General features: G+C 28.1%; 3 protein-coding genes across 3 annotated transcripts; 2 read left to right on the top strand and 1 right to left on the bottom strand.

Annotated features, from left to right (window-relative positions):
- Window positions 1–1,308: 1,308 nt before the first annotated feature.
- Window positions 1,309–13,788, top strand: LOC113558539. The gene is made up of 13 exons (XM_026964026.1): window positions 1,309–1,440; window positions 4,118–4,227; window positions 8,820–8,919; window positions 9,492–9,594; window positions 10,137–10,275; window positions 11,032–11,206; window positions 11,286–11,398; window positions 11,476–11,667; window positions 11,902–12,089; window positions 12,156–12,300; window positions 13,027–13,239; window positions 13,301–13,377; window positions 13,589–13,788. Exons 1-13 carry the CDS (start codon window positions 1,428–1,430, stop codon window positions 13,632–13,634), a joined length of 1,614 nt encoding a protein of 537 aa, XP_026819827.1. The 5' UTR covers window positions 1,309–1,427; the 3' UTR covers window positions 13,635–13,788.
- An 820-nt stretch (window positions 13,789–14,608) lies between these two features.
- Window positions 14,609–15,430, bottom strand: LOC113557832. Its single transcript, XM_026963375.1, has 2 exons — window positions 15,388–15,430; window positions 14,609–14,955 (listed from the first exon to the last, which is right to left on the bottom strand). The coding sequence occupies exons 1-2, from the start codon at window positions 15,428–15,430 to the stop codon at window positions 14,609–14,611; spliced, it is 390 nt and encodes a 129-aa protein (XP_026819176.1).
- Window positions 15,431–17,099: 1,669 nt separating this feature from the next.
- LOC113557831 lies at window positions 17,100–17,695 on the top strand. The gene is made up of 2 exons (XM_026963374.1): window positions 17,100–17,404; window positions 17,476–17,695. Exons 1-2 carry the CDS (start codon window positions 17,100–17,102, stop codon window positions 17,693–17,695), a joined length of 525 nt encoding a protein of 174 aa, XP_026819175.1.
- Window positions 17,696–20,508: the final 2,813 nt, after the last annotated feature.

The raw sequence follows: 20,508 nt of genomic DNA, 5'->3' as shown, positions 1-20,508 counted from the left end.
TGGACAATATTGTAGAGGAAGGTTTAGTATGGTATAATATGTGGAGTTCAAAAGAAGTGTCAGATACGATGGATTTCATTGATGTTTTAAAGGAAACCGAATTACTTCCTTCTATACTAATGTGTGCTATGATGGCTAACTTCCAGCAACCACTTGCAGTGTTGAAAGGTCTTTCAATTATATTATTATTGTAATTATAAAAAAATCCATAAAAGTAAACAATTTAATTTTATAGTTTTTACCTTAAGATGTTCTATAAATAATAAAAGTTATTTCAAATCTAAATTAAATTGTTTTATTTTCCAGGATAAAAAAAACTGATATTATTATTTTACAGTTCATTAAAAAGGTTAAAAACCTGGATCCGTAATTCAATCTCAGAAGATAGATTAAATGGATTAGCTCTATTGTATATTCATAAAATCATTGTTAAAAAAGAAAAAGAAAAGATTATAGATGATGTTATTCAGTTATTTTGTATGCAATCAAGAAGAGTTCAATTTTTATTTAATGTTAATAATGTTTAAATGTACCTACAAACTTTAATATAAGAATATTGTTTAAGACAAATTTCAATTTAGAATTATTTAAGTTCACAATCTAAAATATGTGAATTAATTTTAAGATATTATAATTTATAATACCTACGAACTGATTCACGTTGTCTTACGACAATAATAATATGGTATAAATATATAAAATATAAAATAATATACTATCATGAATACCTATAGTTAGTGATAAAAGTTGACAGATTGTTTTTCGTATAATATAATGATTATCCTACCATATAAACTTAATATATCCGTAACAGTGAACAACTCGACGCCTATATACAGCAGAGCGGTAACGGTACAAAATGCCTACCTTTTTCAAAGTATGAATTTATATAAAAAATTACCTAGTAATTAGTTTAATGTTTAATAATTTGGATATTGAAGAATGTATATTATAGAGTTCAGGATTATAACGGATCAACAATTTAGCTATGTATAATTATAATAACATAATACAATAAGTTACAGAAGATTATTGAAGTGGAAGCGCGCTCTGGTGTCAGTATACCTGTAGTAATAATTGTAATTAAGTCAGTTTACGTATAGGAGTTAATGACGGCATCTTATCTTCGTGTTTTTGTATTTGAAATTTAAAATAATCAAGTTAGTTAAAAATATTAATTTTTGCATAAAATTATAATTTAATCGACAACAGTGATTTTAATATTTGATTACTGAGACATTCTATATATATATATATATATATATATACACACAGTGTATAAAACTCTTCCATGTGGTTTATTACAACTCTGAAGAAAGTGTGATAATATTAATTAGTTTTATCTAATTTAATCTATATTTAAATAATATTGTTGTTGAAGTTAAGCACTCACAATTATTTATTTAGCAGTTCAAAACTTGGTCACTATGTACAAGACAGGTTGGTTTTTATTTTGAGATAATAATTTTATTTTTTAGTTTAAAATGTTTCCTAAGGTATTGGTGTTGGGCATAGTCGAATTAGTAATCGAGAGAATCTCTCGAAAGTAAAATTGCTTACGTATTCATTTGATAAAAATAATTAAATATTTTTACTAATTAAGAGAATTGAAAAAATACTCGAAATATAATTATTTTAGTAAATACATAATTTAATTTTACTTTATTATTTATTGGTGTACTTGTAATGTTGTTAAATTATTATTTAATTGAATTAACTTTAGGAATAATAATAACCATATTATATTAATAGTTAATACCTATAATTATTAATATTACTTTGAAGTTTCAAATACAATTTATTAAATATTCCACAAATAAAAATTATTTGATTATTTTGCTCGTATCAAAATTATTGAATTACTCGATTGATTTTTATCATAATCGAAATATCTTGATTTTTTTTTTCATAATCTCGATTATGCCTATCACTAGTATTACTAATATTTTATTTTTTCATTATAATTCACTGCCTATTTCAATTTGAACATATATTTATTTTAGGTAGAATGAAGATAATATAATTTAATAATATTTTAAATTTACAAATTTGCCATTCGTATTTTAAAATAAACAACCAAGAAATTTTTTTTTTCAATTTAATCAAAGTTTGATCTCATGTCTCTAAGAATTAAATAATTACTGGCAAATTGCTAGGTTAGGTTAAAATTAATACATTAAAAAAAAATCAATGAACATAATATATAAAAAATATGGATAAAACAGTTAATAGTTTGTTATTTGTACCTAAATAGGATGGTCAGGTATCTCAGTTCTACCACGATACTTCTAATTTCACATATGTATCTTTATGTCACTTATTTTATCATAGTTATTGGAGGATTTCAGAAATATAAAAAATAAAAATAAAATATTAAGTGTATGTTTTATAATATAATATTAATAGTACAAATTATAATATGGATTGATTATTATCTTTTATTAAGATGCAATCAAAACTTTCTAATATTGTCAAATACAATTAAAAAATTTGTACGACATAGTCCAAAATAATAATTTTGGAAAAAAAAATTTTGATAAAAACTATGAATTTGGTTATTTCATCGACATTTAAATATTATAAGATTGAAATTAACAATATAATTAATTTTGTTATTTATAGTTTAAATAGTTAGGTGATTTTGTCAAAATTTGAACTAAGAATATCTATAAAAAAAATGTACTTATGCTTATACATTTTTAGATTTATTGGTTCCAGTATGAATTACTTATAAAAATTTGTATATATTTAATAGTTAAACCTTGTAAAATTTTCATAATTTTGAAGAATTTAGTCAAAATTTGAATTTCAAATGTTTATAAAAGTTAATTGTGTCTATGTAATTAAAATACTTTAACATATCTATAAGAAAAACTATGGGCAGTATTATATTACATTTTCAAGCTTTAGATTAAACATAAAATATTTTCCTTGACATTGATAAAAAAAAAATTTAATTAAATTGAATATTTTAAATGCCTATAAATAGCTCAAAAACAGTGGATATATTCCAGTTAGAGGAGTAGTTTTGAGTACTTTTCTATGTTTATTCATTTTTAGTTACAACAAAACATCAAAAATTGTTTAAAAAAAATAGTTATTTTAATAATTAATATGCAATTTTGTTTTGTTATACAAACATAAAGAAACTAATTAGACTATAAAACAATTTATTTTTATTAATAATATTTCATTTTAATAAGTAACCTATTAAATTTTGATACCTAAGATATAAAAATAATTTTCTTATAATGAAACAAATTTTTAGCATTATTGAGCAAAACTCATCAACATTTTAACTCTACTGATGAGTAACTTGTATTCAATTTATCCTCTACTTATAATTTTTTACTGTAATTTAAAAAAAAAAATTAATTGAAAATTCAAAGATCTATAATCTATACGACTGTACAACTGTACAGCTTTACATCATGAAAGTTATCATCATCGTCGATAGTCTAATCTTATAACTCTTACCCTTTTCAGTCTCAGACTTTTTTATACATAAATTTTTATTTTTATAAAAAAATAACTCGTTTAAAATAAAAAAAATTTTTTTTTTCAAAATTGAAAAGTTACGGAAGTGTCCACTTTAAGAGACACTGGTTTCAAATGGTTATAGAATGATAACAATTGCGATACTATTAAAAATATTTATATAATTTTTAATATTGTTTTTTTAGTATATATGATATTATTATATAACAATACTTTATAAATAAATAAATTTATATTTTATTACCTATTATAATAAATAATTATAATTACTACCAGATTACGACATACCACATACGTGTTATCCAGCCGTTCGGCGTATAAATACGTATACGTAATATATTGTGATATGCGATTCATAATACTCGTAATAGTATTATCATCGAATTGCTCAGAATTTAAAATTAGTTTTAAATTTTCCAAATTTCTCAGTTTGGTAATTTAAAAATCAGGCAACTAACTATTTATCAATAAATACATACATAGTATAATAATTATTCTATTATTATTTTTTTAATGAAAGAATTCATTATACAAACAATATACAACTGTTAAAACTAATAATTTTGAATTCTTCATAAGTTATTGTTATTTAATCATTATTTTCATTATTGTTGTGTAGATTCAAATGATTTGAAATCAAAAAATAACACTGTTACAACTCAAAAGAATAATGAAAATACATACAAAATATCAACAGCAGTGTTGGTTACTAAACCTTTACATAACAAAGTTAGTATTATACGTAAATAATTATTGCTTGTATTTATATCGAATTACATAGTTAAAATATTGAAAGTTCTTTATAATTTTGTAGGTTTTTTAACTTATAAATTATTAAAATGAATGGGTGTTGTTAATTAATTTTTTTTTTATTATTTAATTAAATTGTGTACTCACAATTTATTTTAGTTTATTTATTGTCTTCATTTTCTTTATTATTATTTTGAATAGTTGTATAACATTTCAAATATAATTTTTTTTAAAGATAATTATCATTTCTTAGTAGATAAGCCTTGCACTCAAATTATTTATATGGTTTTCTGGTTCTCAATGTTCAATCGCCAGTTTAAAATATTTAAACAAACGTTAAGGTACTAACCTTTGTTATTGGTGTTTGGTATTTAGGGAAAACTAAATTTGAAAACTATGTACGTAATTTTTAATAGGTCTCAGTAGAAGGGGGAAAGAGAAATAATTAAGAGAGCCCTTAAAGAGAATGAATTAACTATGTAGTCATGACAGTTGTAAAGCAATCTTGGAGGAATTCCGTCAGGACCATTTGAAAAGTTCTATAAGTTGAACAAAGCAGCATGTACATCATTGATATTACAGTGGTAGTTAGAAGGGAGAGCGTAATATTTAAGCATATTAATATAGCATGTTCGATTTGATATCCTCAACTCATTACTTAAATATTATAACTTAATATTATGATATTTCAGTACAGGAATAAGTTTTCATTTATATATAATTATATGTTTTAATAGAACTAAGTGTGACGTATTGAATACAGATGTTATTTGTGTAGAATTTGACCTTCAGAATTATTTTCTTGATTATTGAATTGGTTGATATGTTAGGAGTTAATAATTTACAAGAAAAAATATTTTAATTTGAACAATGATACATCAATTTAGAAAGTGTACAATGATAGAGTGAAAATTAGGTGAGCGACTTAACACGTTTATGTGTGTCTTATGGTTTTTACTTTTTATAGATTATGTGAGATGCTGCCTTTGTTCGTAATCAAGGCACAGATCGCAGCATCTCCCAAAGCATCTGGGTGTTGTATGTGTGAAATAATTACTATTTGGTATGTAATGTGATAATTGTATTATTTAACTGTATTGATAACTTTATATCTTTTAATTTGTTTTATTAATTCTAAACATCATGTAATTAAAGTAGATTTTAATGATATATTAAAATGTATATAATTTGTTTACTTAAGAGCAGGGCCGTCCCGAAGATGCAAATCAAGGGGGAGTGAATAATATGAAAAATGCCGACTAAATTTTTTTACTCAATGTATGTAGTCGTGTTTTTACTTTAAACATGTATATATGCATATACATATTTTTATGTATCAATTATATTAAATGTTTTTACTATAAATAGGTTGTTATAATTTATAAGTAAATTATAGTTATTGTTTATAAATACAATATTAAAAAATAAAAATAAAACATAAAAAATTGACCTATTCGGGACGGGCTTACTTAAAAAAAATGGGAGTTTCCCGAGTGCGTCCCGAAATGACCCATTTTTTATGTTCCTAGTACGTCAAGAATAAGGTATCATCCGAGTGCGTCCCAAGAAAAAAAGGTCATATTTTTTACATAGCCTGAATGCGTCCTAGTTCATTTAGAATTACCCAGGGTGTACCACGAGGAGGTGAACTGACTTACACCCCAAAAATATTATTTTTGTTATTATTATTATTTATTTATTTTTATTATTATTAATTATTTATTTAAGCTTACGCCGTTAAGTTTAGGTGAGCATACAATTTATTGAAAAATGTTTTGTTATTATTATATATTTGTATAGGCTGGTGTTTAAATGCCATTTTTTTGACAAAATCGAATCTTGATATTTTATTATTTTTAAATTGTTTTATATTGTCTTCGATGTATGTAATTTTCTTGCACGTACTTCCTTTTGGTTTTTTTGTTGTTTGTGTGGCTGTTCAGATTGCTATTTTAGTATCAATTTGATTTTTTTTTAATATTTCCAAAAATGTATATATGTCTGAGTGATGTGTATAAAATAATGAGTTGTACTTGGAATGAAAGCTTTCACAGGCATTTGTTGTTCTATTAGAACTACTATTCATTTTGGCCCACATGGAAATAGGAAATTTTGCTCCAGAATCTATATAATTTTCTATAATATAATCCATAAATTCGTTGAGTTTTTTATATTTCAAATATAAAATCATCAATAATACAGTTTTCTACATCTTCTTGATTCAATAATGGTAAACCAAGTATATTTTTCAAAAATAATCCTATTTCTGTTTGGTCGCGATAATCTTTACTCAACCACAAATTTTGAATGTGACACTACCATGCTTGCCCCAAATGGAAATGACATCCTTTAATAATTATGGTTGGCCAAACTTTTAATGCGCCAAGATGAATAGATAATTCAAAATCCGCAAATATATATTCGGGAGAACAACATAAATTTAATTTAAAACATTCAGTTTTTAATAAATTAAAACATTTTGCATATGATTCGGGACGCACTCGAGATATCTCCAAAAAAATTACCGGACTTGGCTGAAAATTATCGGCCCGTGCAGATCTCTAGATCTCTAGTAGATACATATACACACACACACCCACTAGTAATCATTTACGATTAACACAAATCCCAGGGTCCACAACAAGATTAAAATCTAAATGTTGCCCCTTGAATAATGAAATGCATAATATTGTATTATTGTTATAGGTGTCAAAAAAATACCTATTTAAAATGCTGAATTTAAAATGTTTTTTCCTTTTTAAATAAAAATAAATAAAAATGCTCTCTAATAAGTACATGAACAAGTATCAGCATATCAAATGTAATAGGTACTCACAACTCGCCTTAATAATGTAAGAATCTTAAATGTGGTATATCACAATACTAGGGTAATATTTTTTAATTAATAAAAACTAATAAGTAATAACCTATTTACATAATTAAATGTATTCTTACATAATAAAACAATTGGGTATTTATAATTAAAAATTAAAATTCTATTATTTTTTTAATCATAATTAATAGAAATATATATTGTATATAAATATTACAATAATTGTATTCTACAATTTTTTAAAGATATCTAATCATTGATAATATTTCTCAATTTAAATTTATCCACTATATGTTTTTTTATACCAAGGATCATCAATGAATTTAATTTGGAATCACTGATTGTATACCTTAAGTGGGTTCTTATGAGTAAGTTTACTAAAAGTTCCCTCATTTTTTGTTGCAACACTGACTGGAGCGAGCGTTAAGAGCTAGATTATAAACTGTTTTTGCTAATGCCAAAATATGTTTAATTTCTTTACATTTTTCAAATATATTAGCAGTTGTAAAATCAAGCTTAATTGCAATACTTCTCAAAATTTCCAATTCAGCTTGAACTGCTTACACAACTGAACACGTTTACACAGTCGTCAATTTTCACTCATAAAATAAAATGAAAACAAATTTCGATTTCGATTTTAGATTTCACTAATGTAGACTGTAGTAATATAACTATAATAATAAATTAATTATCTCATGAATCACACAATACTTCTATTAGCTGTACCTTGTATTTACCGACTAACAACATTTACGGAAAATGTAGTAATTTCAGTTTATTTTTAGATCATTTAACAGTGAAAAATAAATCCAATAACACATTAAAGATACCAGGATCGTAGCTGATTGTCAACAACCAACTATTGACCTATTTATATATATTATTTTTAGTGTGGCGTGTCAACTGCCAACGTATCAGTGTCCCACGTTCTTTAAATTGACAATTTAATTCTATTTATATTATAATATTTTATGATGCATAATAAGTAGTTATATAAATTTTATCCGTGTATACTGTATACACTGTATTTACGAAATATGTAATATTTGTTTTCTGTAAGTAAAATTAGGTTTTTATAGGCTATAATGAAACAAGTCCTGCGTAAAAGGACGCTATACACGCATGTGTTGTCTCTGTCTTATACACGCGTAACATAGTTAAAAACTTTTGCGCGGGACAACTTTACTCCCTCGATATTTATATCAAAATTACCAAAATTATAAATCCCATTGGGAAGAACTTGACCTGTGACGTAGCGTTTTAATTTTTTTGATAGTGGTAACCAATAATTTTTAGTAATTAAATGAAAAAACCTAAAGTTCTCAAACCGATAACTTAAATTGCATTCATGTTATCAAAAAAATTAAAACGCTACGTCACAGGTAAAGTTCTTCCCAATGGGATTTATAATTTTGGTTGTTTTGATTAAAATATCGAGGGAGTAAAACTGTCCCGCGCAAAACAGGTTTTAGCTATGTTACGCGTGTATGAAACAGAGACAACACATACGGGTATAGCGTCCTCTTAAGAGTCTAAGTGTCAACTAATAAATATGTACAATTTGATTTTTAACAATACATATCTCAGTTATTTTTTTTTATTTTTTCATTACATCTCATATTTTTTGTTGAACAATTTTTGGTGTTCTTCTAAACTAATTATTTGTTTAGATTAACTGTTTTAAAATTTCCAATTGGCGCTGTACTAATAAATATAAATATATCTTGTTTTTTTATAGTCTGATGATCAGTCCTGTTCAAATAGTATTTTAAGACTAGAAGAAAATAGTGTATTGTACAAACATAAATATACTTTAAGAAAAAACTTTAGTACTGCATGTAAGTTGTAAAATAATTATAATTTGGTAAGGGAACCTGTTATATATAGGTAATTTTATGAATTTTTAAGAGCCCTATGAATTATTATTTTATCTTAACTGTAACTAGGCAGATTCAAAAATGATAGTTTCAACTGATATATTGTATTATTATTACACAATCGTTATTAAATATATAATATAGTAGTATAAAAGTATCTATAGTCATCAGGAGTTTCTATCTGTGCTGTAGGCACATAGTTATAAGTCAATAACTTGACTGGGCGTATATCTTATATACACTTAAAATAAGTGCATGTACTTTGTTTAGAATCAAAATATATAGTAATGATAATATTTTAAAAATAATTTACAGAACATAATGTAGTTCATAGTATATAAAAGATCCTTTATTTTTTTTAATAATATAAATGCTTCAATCTTGAGGATAGTTTCTGGTAGAAAATGTATTCTTTAAGTGACAGCATTTTCCTGTAAAATGTCCATTGTTTTACAAATAATTTGGAAAAACAAAAAAAAAAATTAAGAAAATTCTAGAATTATTAATTATTAATTTATTATTATTTTTTAAAGCAATATTTAATAATGCCGCAGTCACAAATAAAACACTTTCTTCAAACAAAAATGATGGTCAGAAGTATAAAGATCCTACTAATGATATAACATGCCAAGCATAGTAAGCAACACATACTTTACTACAATATCTTAAGATTGATACATTTAAATTATCTGTTGTACAACAAAAAATTTGATATAATATTGAAATTTATTAGTATCTTAATAATATTTTTAAATATATATTTTATGTGAATTTGTGTTTATAGTTTGAGTTTTAATATGTATTTACTTTAAGAATTTTTTTTTATATAATTGTAATTGTACAGATTAATTTTTTTATTTTTAACAAAACACCATAGTAACCTATTAATAGGCTATTACAGTTTACAAATCTACAAATTGTTCTTATGTTTATTTACTTCCATTATTTTTACACAATTGATATATCTATAACCTTAAACTAAAATGTTTATATAAAAACATAATACATTTGATTAATATTTTTCTATAGTTTAAGCCTACACAATACTGGAACTTTATAGATTATGATGTATACATTTTTTTAACTCTATCAAAACACTAACTTTTATTTCTCCAATATGAGTTTTCAATTACCTATTGTAATATTAAATGTTTTTTTTTTATATTATTGCATTTCAGTTCTGAAAAGCATTTAGATTCATACGATAAATATGGCTCTAACAGAATATCAAACACAATGAAAATTAAACTTCGTGATCTTTTAAGTAAACACAAAGAAGAAGGTATATTAAGTAAACATTTTTGGAAGGTTTATTACGTAAGTATTTGATTAAATAATTATAAATCTTCAAAAATATATTATTATTTTAGGTATTAATAACATTTACTAGAAATACATATTGTATTAAAAAGACGTTACACCTGCATATGTAAATGTGATAAATAGCATAACCTGTTTTGCACGTGAAATTATCGAGAAAGCTGCAGTCATAACTACTAAGAAACGAAATTTTCACCACATAAAAATGACAATATTATCTGTGAAATAACATTTATATCATTTATACGAAAATAAATTTACTTTTTCAAAATCAGTTATTTTTAATCGACTATTGTTTATAGTTCCAATAACAGAAAAATAATAATGTTATTTCATAGATAATGTCCTTTTTATGTGGTGAAAATTGCATTTCTTAGTTTGGACAGTAGCCTTCTCAGTTCTTTCCAGCACAAAACAGTATTTGTTATGTTTTACATTTATAAGACGAAGATAATACATGGGGGTTTAGCATCATCTTAATAACATCTAGCTTAAGTATGCATTACAAAATGTATCACAGAATGTATGTTTATTATTATTACTTGAACTTCTTAATATTATAATGTTATTAATTTGATTTTACTTATCAGTAGAAATGTATCATATTAACATGATAATATGTATAAATTAAAACTTTTATTTTTCTAACCCCGTGGTGGTTAATTTTTACTTATTATTTATTTTTCCATTTTTTAAATAATTTGATTACATTTTATTATTGAATATCCTAAGTATTGGTTAATTATTTTATAGAATGAGTATAACAGTCACTTTAATTTTTCTGAGTATGGATTTAGCAGCATAAAAGATATGGCATACAAGTTACCATCTATATTTCATGTAAAATTAACTGAAGATGGCAATGAATATATTCTATTTGAAGCTCGTGTAAGGACTGAACTAGAAAATAATCTAAATGGTTTATATGGTAAATACGCTTGTGTCACACAATAAAAAACATAATACTACCTATAATATATTTATTAAAAATAAAATATCATTTTTAGATCCATCATTGTTTTATACAAATATTCCGAAAACTATATTAAGCAATCTTTCACAGTTTTTTGATGAGAATAGAACTGGTGTTAAACTTGACAAAATTATGACATTATATCGTGTAATACATAATATTAATAATATTCGGTTACAGCCAATATTTTAGTTGTATTTTTAATTATTTATTTATTTTTTTAGACAAAATATGGCCGATCTTATGAACCATTAAATTATGGCTACTCTTCTGAAAAACATATGTTTGAATCTTTAAGCAAAATGGTAAAAATAAAAAATGATGTGCTGTATACAGTAGATCCTTTTGCCTATACAAAATTATCAAAAACAATAAATCCAATTGACTTTTATGAAAATACTGCTCTTGCATTACCAGTATGTAATGAAATTGTTTGTTTATATTTATTAAATAAATATTGATTGGTTTTTTCATTTTACAAAAAAGTAAATTGTTTAATAGTTTTCTAATAATGTTGATGAAAAATTGTAAAATTTTGAAAACTGATTGAAATATATTCTATATAAATCAGTTTTTACTGTATTTAATTAATATTGTTATATTAACAAAACATATTATTTAATCCATTACTCCATTTTTGTTAAATTTAGGGTAATGATTTTCTATTGGATTACTCAAGCCAAGATATCTGTAATGGAAGATTTAAATATTACAGGATTAAATTTAATGATTTGAAGTTAACAAATGTCATTGTTACTGAAATCTATAACCCAAGTTCATTTTATATTCAATTAGCAGAAGAAGTAGATATTCTGAATAATTTTATGGACAAATTGCAGTTGGTTTTTTCTTAAATTTAATTTATGGCTTTGATCTTAACATTGTAATTATGTAATTTGTGTAGAGAGTTTTATAATGACAACGAAGAAAAGTATAAGGTTTTACCAAAATTGATTCTTCCAGAATTGGCATGTATTTCATATACTAAAGATACCAACTTGTGGCATAGGGCTAAAGTTTTAAAAATAGTTGATGAAAAAAATGTGAAAGTAATTACAGATTTTGAATACATATAATTTTATTTTAATTTTTAGTTAATAAAAATACAGTCAAATTTGCTTAAAACGATCTTTAAGGGACCTAGGGAATCTGATTATTATAACCGAATTTCGTTATATCCGTATTATAAAAAGTTGTTTAATATCATTGATACTTCTGGCGTATTTATATCACTGTTTACCGAAATAAAAGTACGTACTTGATCAATATGAAAATACATTTCCAAAATAAATAATACTTTAAACACGATTTTTTCGATCTCTTTGTCAGCTTGTTCACTTTCATCATCATTTATGTTAAATATTAAAAATAGACTTGACAATTTCTTCTTCGTTTGTCAAAAGAGCATCACGAAATAAAATGTACTACATGTATTATTAATTGCTATAGAAAATTATAAAAACCAATTTTCGTTTCAATATAACATCGCTATATCTGGATTATTGTTATATACGAATAAAAGTACAAGTACTACACATAACATAAAACCAACCAAATACATTGGAATCGTTTTACCCGAAATATTGTTACATACGGCATCATAATAAGCGAAATTGACTGTATTATCTATGAATTATTTATTGTTATATTTATATATTTATACAAGATATTTATTTACTTAACATTACAAGATAAATATTAAACTATAATTCTTAAAATATTGATTCATTATTTTATTTTAAAACAAAATTGACCACAATTTAATCTTTTTTTAGTTGTTTTTTGTCGATTATGGATCAATTGAAATAGTACCAAAAATTAATATAAGACTTTTACAATCAAAATTTAGCGCATATTCTGCTCAGGCAGTACACTGTGGCTTATATGCATGTATGGACTACAATTATTCACGTGAAATAAGTGAATCCTTTGCTGATATGGTTGAGCATCAAGTGCTTGAAGCACAGGTTCATCCACCAATTCCCGAAGTAATTATCCAAAATAATTTTCTTTGTTTTATTTTATTTTTTAATTTTAAATCTTTTTTAGGATGATTCTGAAACATTATTAGTCTCATTATTTTTGGATACCAAATATAATAATAAAATAAATATTAATGAAAGAATGTAAGTAACATAAAATCTAATTTAATTATTTTTATCAACAGTTATTATTTTTTTTTTTTTTTTTTTGGTATTGAACAAAATTATTTTTTAAACTAAATCATAATTACATCTAATTTAATACTTATTATATTGAAGTGAATTATGCATACATGTTTATTTTTTGTGATTTAAAAATAAAAAATTGTTTTATATTTTTTAATTTTATTTCTAGTTCCAAAGTGGCGAGTCTTCAACGATCGGCAAAATATAAAAAATAATTCAAAAGATAATAAATAAATTAAACGAAAGAAGAAATTAAATTGATAATGAAAAAAAAAATTTAATTATTTTGTTATTATAATTTTGCTGTACCAATGTTTATTTATTGTGATGTATAATTATTAGCTAAATAAATTTGACGCCTGAAAAAAGGATAAGTTTTTCAATATTATCTAGAGGCAAAAAATATTTTTGTATGATTTGTTTATTTTTAGTTAATTTAGATTTAAATAGATTTTTAGTAGAACTACTATTTATCTTAAAATAGTACAAAATGCAAATTATTTGTTTTGCTATATGTATTCTTAAGTTATTATTCTTATACGAAGGCGGGCTAATAAATAATGCCTCTTAACGCGTAGTCTTAAAACTATTGTGCATAGAATAATGAATTAAAAACAAGTGTATAGTAAATTAAATGATTTTTATTTACATACTATTATTTTTCAACATAATTACCTTCTAGGGCGATACATTTTTGCCAACGATTTACTAGTTTAGAAATGCCATCCAAATAAAATTCTTCAGCTTGAGCATTGAACCATCGTTTAACTTCAGATTTAACTTCCTCGTCAGAATTGAATTTTTTACCCTTGAGATGTTCTTTAAGTTTAGGAAACAGAAAAAAATCGCATGGGGCCAAATTCGGGTTGTAGAGTGGATGTGAAATAACTTGAAACCCGAGTGATTCAATTGCTGTGATTGTGGTACGGCTACAATGAGGTCTTGCATTGTCGTGATGAAGCAAAAGTTGGGTTAAATTTGGTCTGATACGCTTAATCCTTTTTTTTAGACTTTTTAGTGTCTTTATGTATCGTATTGAATTTACTGTTGATCCTTTCTCTAAATATTCTGTGTGGATGACACCTTTTGAATCCCAAAACACAGTCAACATGACTTTCCCAACTGATGCTTGAACTTTAAACTTCTTTGGGCACTGTGATGTCTTATGTCGAAACTCCATTGACTGCCTTTAGTTCTCTGGGTCATAATGATGTACCCAAGATTCATCTCCGGTAACAATAATATTCAAAAAATTTTCTTTTTCACTATCATAACGCAGAATAAGTTTGTGGCAAATGTCTACGCGGTCTTGCTTCATTTTTTCTGTTAGCACCCACCTCGCGCATATTTTTCGATATTCAAGTTCACGAAGAATATGCTGGACTCGTTCTTTAGATATTCCTAATGCTACTGCTATTTCTGATTGTTTAATCCTCCGATTTCCCCTGACCAAATCATCGACTTTTTGTTTATGGGTCTCATCAGTTACCGTCACCGGCCGCCCACTTCGATCCTGATCGGCGATAATCGCCTTTCCTACTTAAGAAAGTAACTATGAACTCGCCTTATCACAATTAACTGTATGGTATTCAAATCGCCTAGTTATAGCCGGACACCATATTGAAGAGTTGTTATGGCTCCAAAAGCGTTTATTAGTGATGGAAACTCTATCAGACAACTACTTGATATTATTATCGAGTCAATCGGTGCGCTATCTAATATATCATACACAGTGGACCAATCTTAAGATCTACAGATTTTTTATCTCAATGGGAATTGTTGGTGGATACAACTGAGGATCCTACCGTGGCAGATTTTATAACTTATTTAACCAAGTATTGCAAATTTGCGACAAGAAAGAACCAAACCGGCAATCAAAAATTACTAACTAGGAAACACAACCGTCTTGTTTAGTAGTCATCAGGCAGGGAAATCCACACCAGAACAATCGGAGAAAAAGTCATTTACCTGCCAAGTATGCAAAAACTAACTGGGAAACTTGCTCATACATTGTCTACAGTTCGAGGAGAAAACGCCAACTGAATGCTATCAAATTATTAAGGATTTGAAGCGCGGTGTTTTAACTGTTTTAGTGGACGCTTGGTTAGTGAATGTAAAAATCCCAGGAAGTGTTCTGAATGTAGTGGACGACATCATTCCTTACTCCATCTCCTTGAAGCGGTAAATTCAGTTATCTCCGCACATGTCACTGTTGCGGCATGTGAGACAAAAGGTCTTCGTACGTCTGTTTTGTTAGCGACTGCTTCCGTAATTGTTCAAAGTGAGAATGGAGAGACCGTTAAAGTGAGAGCTCTGCTAGATAGTGCGAGCTAAAGTAGTTTCATAACTGAGCGATGCGTAAAATATCTGGGTTTAACACGAAGAAAATGTGATATTACCGTGCAGGCTTTGTTTGGTACTCAAGTTCCAATGGTGAGAGGAAGCACTAACGTGAATATACGACCGGTCGGTGGTGACAGCCCACATTTTAACGTTGATGTTCTAATTTTACAACGTATAACCGGTTCCGTACTGTTGGAACGTATGTCGGAAAAAATGTGGCCTCATACTGGTGGTTTGAAGTTAGCCGACCCGAAGTACACTCAAGCTATACCGATCGATGTATTGCTGGGTGCAGATATTTTCCCATACCTTCTATTGGGAGATAAAAAGGAGGATGAGGCGGGTCTGCCAATAGCCTTATCTACAGTTTTTGGATGGGTCCTCATGGGAAAAATGTCCACAGCACCGAAAAACCAAATTATAACTATGTGCAACCACAGATTCAATCGAACGATCCCTGCAGCGATTTTTAGAAATCGATGATATACCAACCGTTGTTAAAAGTAACACTGGAGATTTGGAATGCGGAGAAATATATCGTTCAAGTACCACGCGTCAACCAGACGGACGATACGTAGTGCATTTACCGTTTACATAATATCCGCCATCTCTAGGGAAATCCAAAGAGGTAGGCTTGAATCGCTTACGTCAGTTAGAAAACCGGTTTGGAAAATCACCAGAACTGCATAGTGATTACAATAACGCCATGAAAGACTATTTGGATTCGGGCCACATGTCTAGAGTGGCCGTAAACCCAAGTAAAGAGGACAACGCTTATTATATTCCTCACCAAACGGTTCTGAGACCAGAGAGTGCCACCACAAAAATGAGGATAGTGTTCGATGCATCCGCAAAGACCACCTCAGGTTGTTCACTAAACGATAAACTCTTCTGCGGTTAAAAACTTCAACAGGACTTACCAGCCATTTTGTTACGTTTTCGATTGCACCCTGTGGTATTTACAACAGACATAAAGCAGATGTTCCGTCAAGTGGTAGTCACAGAAAAACATCGACCTTATCAACGATTGTTAAATCGCTTTTCTTTGGAGGAACCCGTGGATGAATATCAAATAAACACTTAAATGTTTGGACAAAAATCGTTTTCATTCCTCGCTATTCGAACCTTGCAGCAATTAGTAGAAGACGAAGCTGCGAACGATAAACCGGTGCAAAATATTGTATTGCACGATTTGTACGTCGACGATGTAGTCACCGGTGCCGAAAACGAAGACACAGCTATTGAACTTCAGAAAAGGCTAATAAATGTTTTTCCAAGGGTAAATTTAAACTGCGCAAGCAGTCCAGTAATTTCAATCACCTACTACAACAAGTGCCATGAGAGCACCGGCAATCACAACCAGTTGCATTTTCTGGGTCGGAATATACAAAAATTCTTGGACTAAATTGGAACCCAAAAATGACACACTCAGTTACCAATATCAGCCCAATCCAGTGAAATATAGTAAGCGGGCTGTGTTGTCAGAGGTTGCGAGGATTTACGATCCTCTTGGTCTTCTGTCTCCAGTAATGACCGATCTAAAAAGACTAATGAAATATCTGTGGCTGATGAAAGTGAGCTGGGATGAACCACTACCAGAAGAGGCAGTAGCTGCGTGGCTAAAATATCACCAAGAGTACCAGTACTAGCGACCTTACAAATTAACCGACATATCACCCATCCACACGCCTCGTATGAACTTCATGGTTTTAGTGTCAGCTGGGAAGCAGCTTATGCTGCCGCAGTGTATTTACGTCTAACAATCGAGAACGAAGAACCGTATTGTCACCTACTAATGGGCAAATCAAGGATAGCACCGGTAGCAAAAGTATCTATACCACGATTGGAGTTATGTGATGCTGGTCTTTTAGCACGTTTGTTGTCGTTCGTACAAACTAATCAAACACTCAAATTCGTAAATGTAACTGCATGAACTGACTCTACTATAACCTTGGCTTGGATCAAGTCACCCACGGCGAAACTAAAGACGTGCGTTGCTAACCGAGTAGCAAAAAACCAACAATTGACAAATGTGAATATGTTGCGCCGTGTGCCATCTGAACTGAACCCAGTAGATTGTGTATCACGTGGATTGTCCCCTAAAGATCTATCCAATCATGATCTTTGGTGGAAAGGCCCGGAATTCCTACGAAAACCGACGGATACCTGGCCTACAGAGGAAGCAATGACTACAAAAGCACGTCAAGATAAAGTAGAGAAAAAACCAATTACCTTGATCACTCTGGTCAAAGCTGAGGAGTGTCCGATACTTAATCAATCAAAAAATTTTCCCAAAATACTAAGACTTACGGCTTATTGGTTACGATTAAAAGAGTATTCGTTACATAAAATTAAGTTCCACAACCCTATACCGACCACCGAAGAAATTAACAGAGCTTTGTTAGCTCAAGTGCATTGGACGCAACAAACATTCTTTGGAGAAGACACTACAAGTATCATTACAAATACCAATACAGTAATCTAAGTTCAATCCATTTTGGTTCATTATTTTAACAACAGTTTTTCCTAACAAAATACCAGTTATTTTCGGTTCAACATCATTATTTTCGAAATTAACTTGATGGACATCAACAAAGGAAATTAAATCTTCTCTGATTGAATCTTTGTTGAAATATAAGTAGCCGTTTGTATAAGATTTTTTAACTCGTTATCTCCAGCTCTAACACGCATTCTCAAAATAGCTCGAAAATTCCCTTCATTCGTAATACTAGAGTTTTCAGGTTCATCAAGCAAATTTCCGTCATCTCTATGACCTCTAAATGGTATATTTTGTTTACCCATAGTAATAATAGTATCAACGATTGGTAATAATCTTGAACGATTTTCCTTGATTTGTTTTAATCTATGATCATCTAATCTATTAATTATTTCTAGTTTTGGCCGATCGTATATTTTTAAAAAGTCTTTTGAAGCTTCAACTGAATTTTTATGATACATAGCATTTTCATGTTTTATAAGTGCTCCATCTTTACTAATAAGTTTAGAAAAGAAAATAAGAGGATACTTTACTAAATAGTCTGCTTCGCTGTTACATTTATAAGATCCTACTTGTTTATTTAAAGCAAATATGGTGCAAAATTTACAATAAATTCCTTTTTTTAAATGGTGAGTATATTATCCATGAAAATCTTTGAAAATGATAAAATCTTAAACAGTTTTTGTCTCCAACAAAACACCAACATCATTACATTCATAATTCACACTCTCAGGACTGTCAGAATGAAGTTGTAATAAATTACTTACATTCCAAATCGAGCTACAAAAATTAAAAAATCTTACATAACTTCATTAACAATCGATAATACCATCATGCCACATACTTTTGACGAGGCATTAGCTTTTTTTATTGATAATAAACTTACAAAACAACAATACATACATATTCGTAAATTTGCTAAGGAACGTAGAGCAAATATATATCCAAGTTATGATAATATTTTAACGGACAAAAAAAATGCTATCCAGAAAATATTCAAATAACTGAGTTTTCTTTTAAAATTAAAATTCAAAATCTTCTCGATCATACAATAACTGGAATATTTTTAATTTCGGATATACCATCAATAGATTTAATAATGAAAAATTTTGAAATATTATGTAAATGGGGATGTGATGGAAGCAGTAGTCAAGCTCGTTACAAGCAAATGTGCACTCTGTTCTGGGAGCCACCCGGCAAGCTACAAAGGATGCTCAGTTTACAGAGATCTTCAACGTGACAAAAAACAACCTTCTAAAAGTAATTTTTTATCAGATAACATTAGGAATAAGACTCAAAATGTAAGAGACAGGCTCCCCTCAGCCAATTCTCATTTAAATCAACCCCCAAATCACTCTACCACTTACGCAGAAGCCACTTCTAGCCAATATGGCGAACATCCTCCTATTCCAACTCAAGATTTAAGCAACACAATTACAAATCATGTAAGTGAACTTGAAACCGTACTTCACAACAAACGAATAGACATTGCTCTTATAACAGAGACTCATTTCACCAAATATTCTTCTATCCATATTCCTGATTATAAATTATTAAAAACTAATCACCCAGACAACACTTCCCATGGTGGAGTAGCCATTCTAATTAAATCTTCGATCACCCTTCAATCTCTATCAAACTTCTGCCAACCTTATTTGCAATCCTGTGCCCTAACTATTAAATTAAACAGCATCCCAATCACCATTGCTGCCATATACTCCCCTCCTAAACATAAGATTACTAATCAAATCCTCATAGACTACTTCAGCACAATAAACTACAATTTTATAGTTGGAGGAGACTTTAATGCAAAACACCTGTCGTGGGGTTGCCGTGTAAATAATCCCCGTGGGTTAGTTCTCAAAAATGTTATTTCATCCAAATGTTATAAAGTTCTCGCTCCTCCTGATCCTACGTACTGGCTGACCTCTATACGAAAAAACCCTGATATCTTAGATCTTTTTGTTGCCAAAATTCCTAATAACCTTAACTATAAAACTAAAAACCTCCTTGAACCAAATTCTGATCACTCCTCAGTTATGCAATCAGTAAGTGCTTCCCCTCTTACTCGTCAAGAGCCTCCCAAATTATTCAATTCTTCTACTGACAAGTATAAATTCCACAATCTTGTTGATCAACAAATCAAATTAAATGTAAAACTTACTCCAAATGATATCAAATTTGTCATAAATCAATAGTCCCTCAAGAAATCCCCGGGATATGACCTTATAACTGCAGAAGTAGCGAGA

Source organism: Rhopalosiphum maidis, chromosome 3 (assembly GCF_003676215.2).
Source record: "Rhopalosiphum maidis isolate BTI-1 chromosome 3, ASM367621v3, whole genome shotgun sequence".
In the NCBI taxonomy this organism is placed as follows: Eukaryota; Metazoa; Arthropoda; class Insecta; order Hemiptera; family Aphididae; genus Rhopalosiphum; species Rhopalosiphum maidis.
This window is presented reverse-complemented; position numbering and strand designations above follow the sequence as displayed.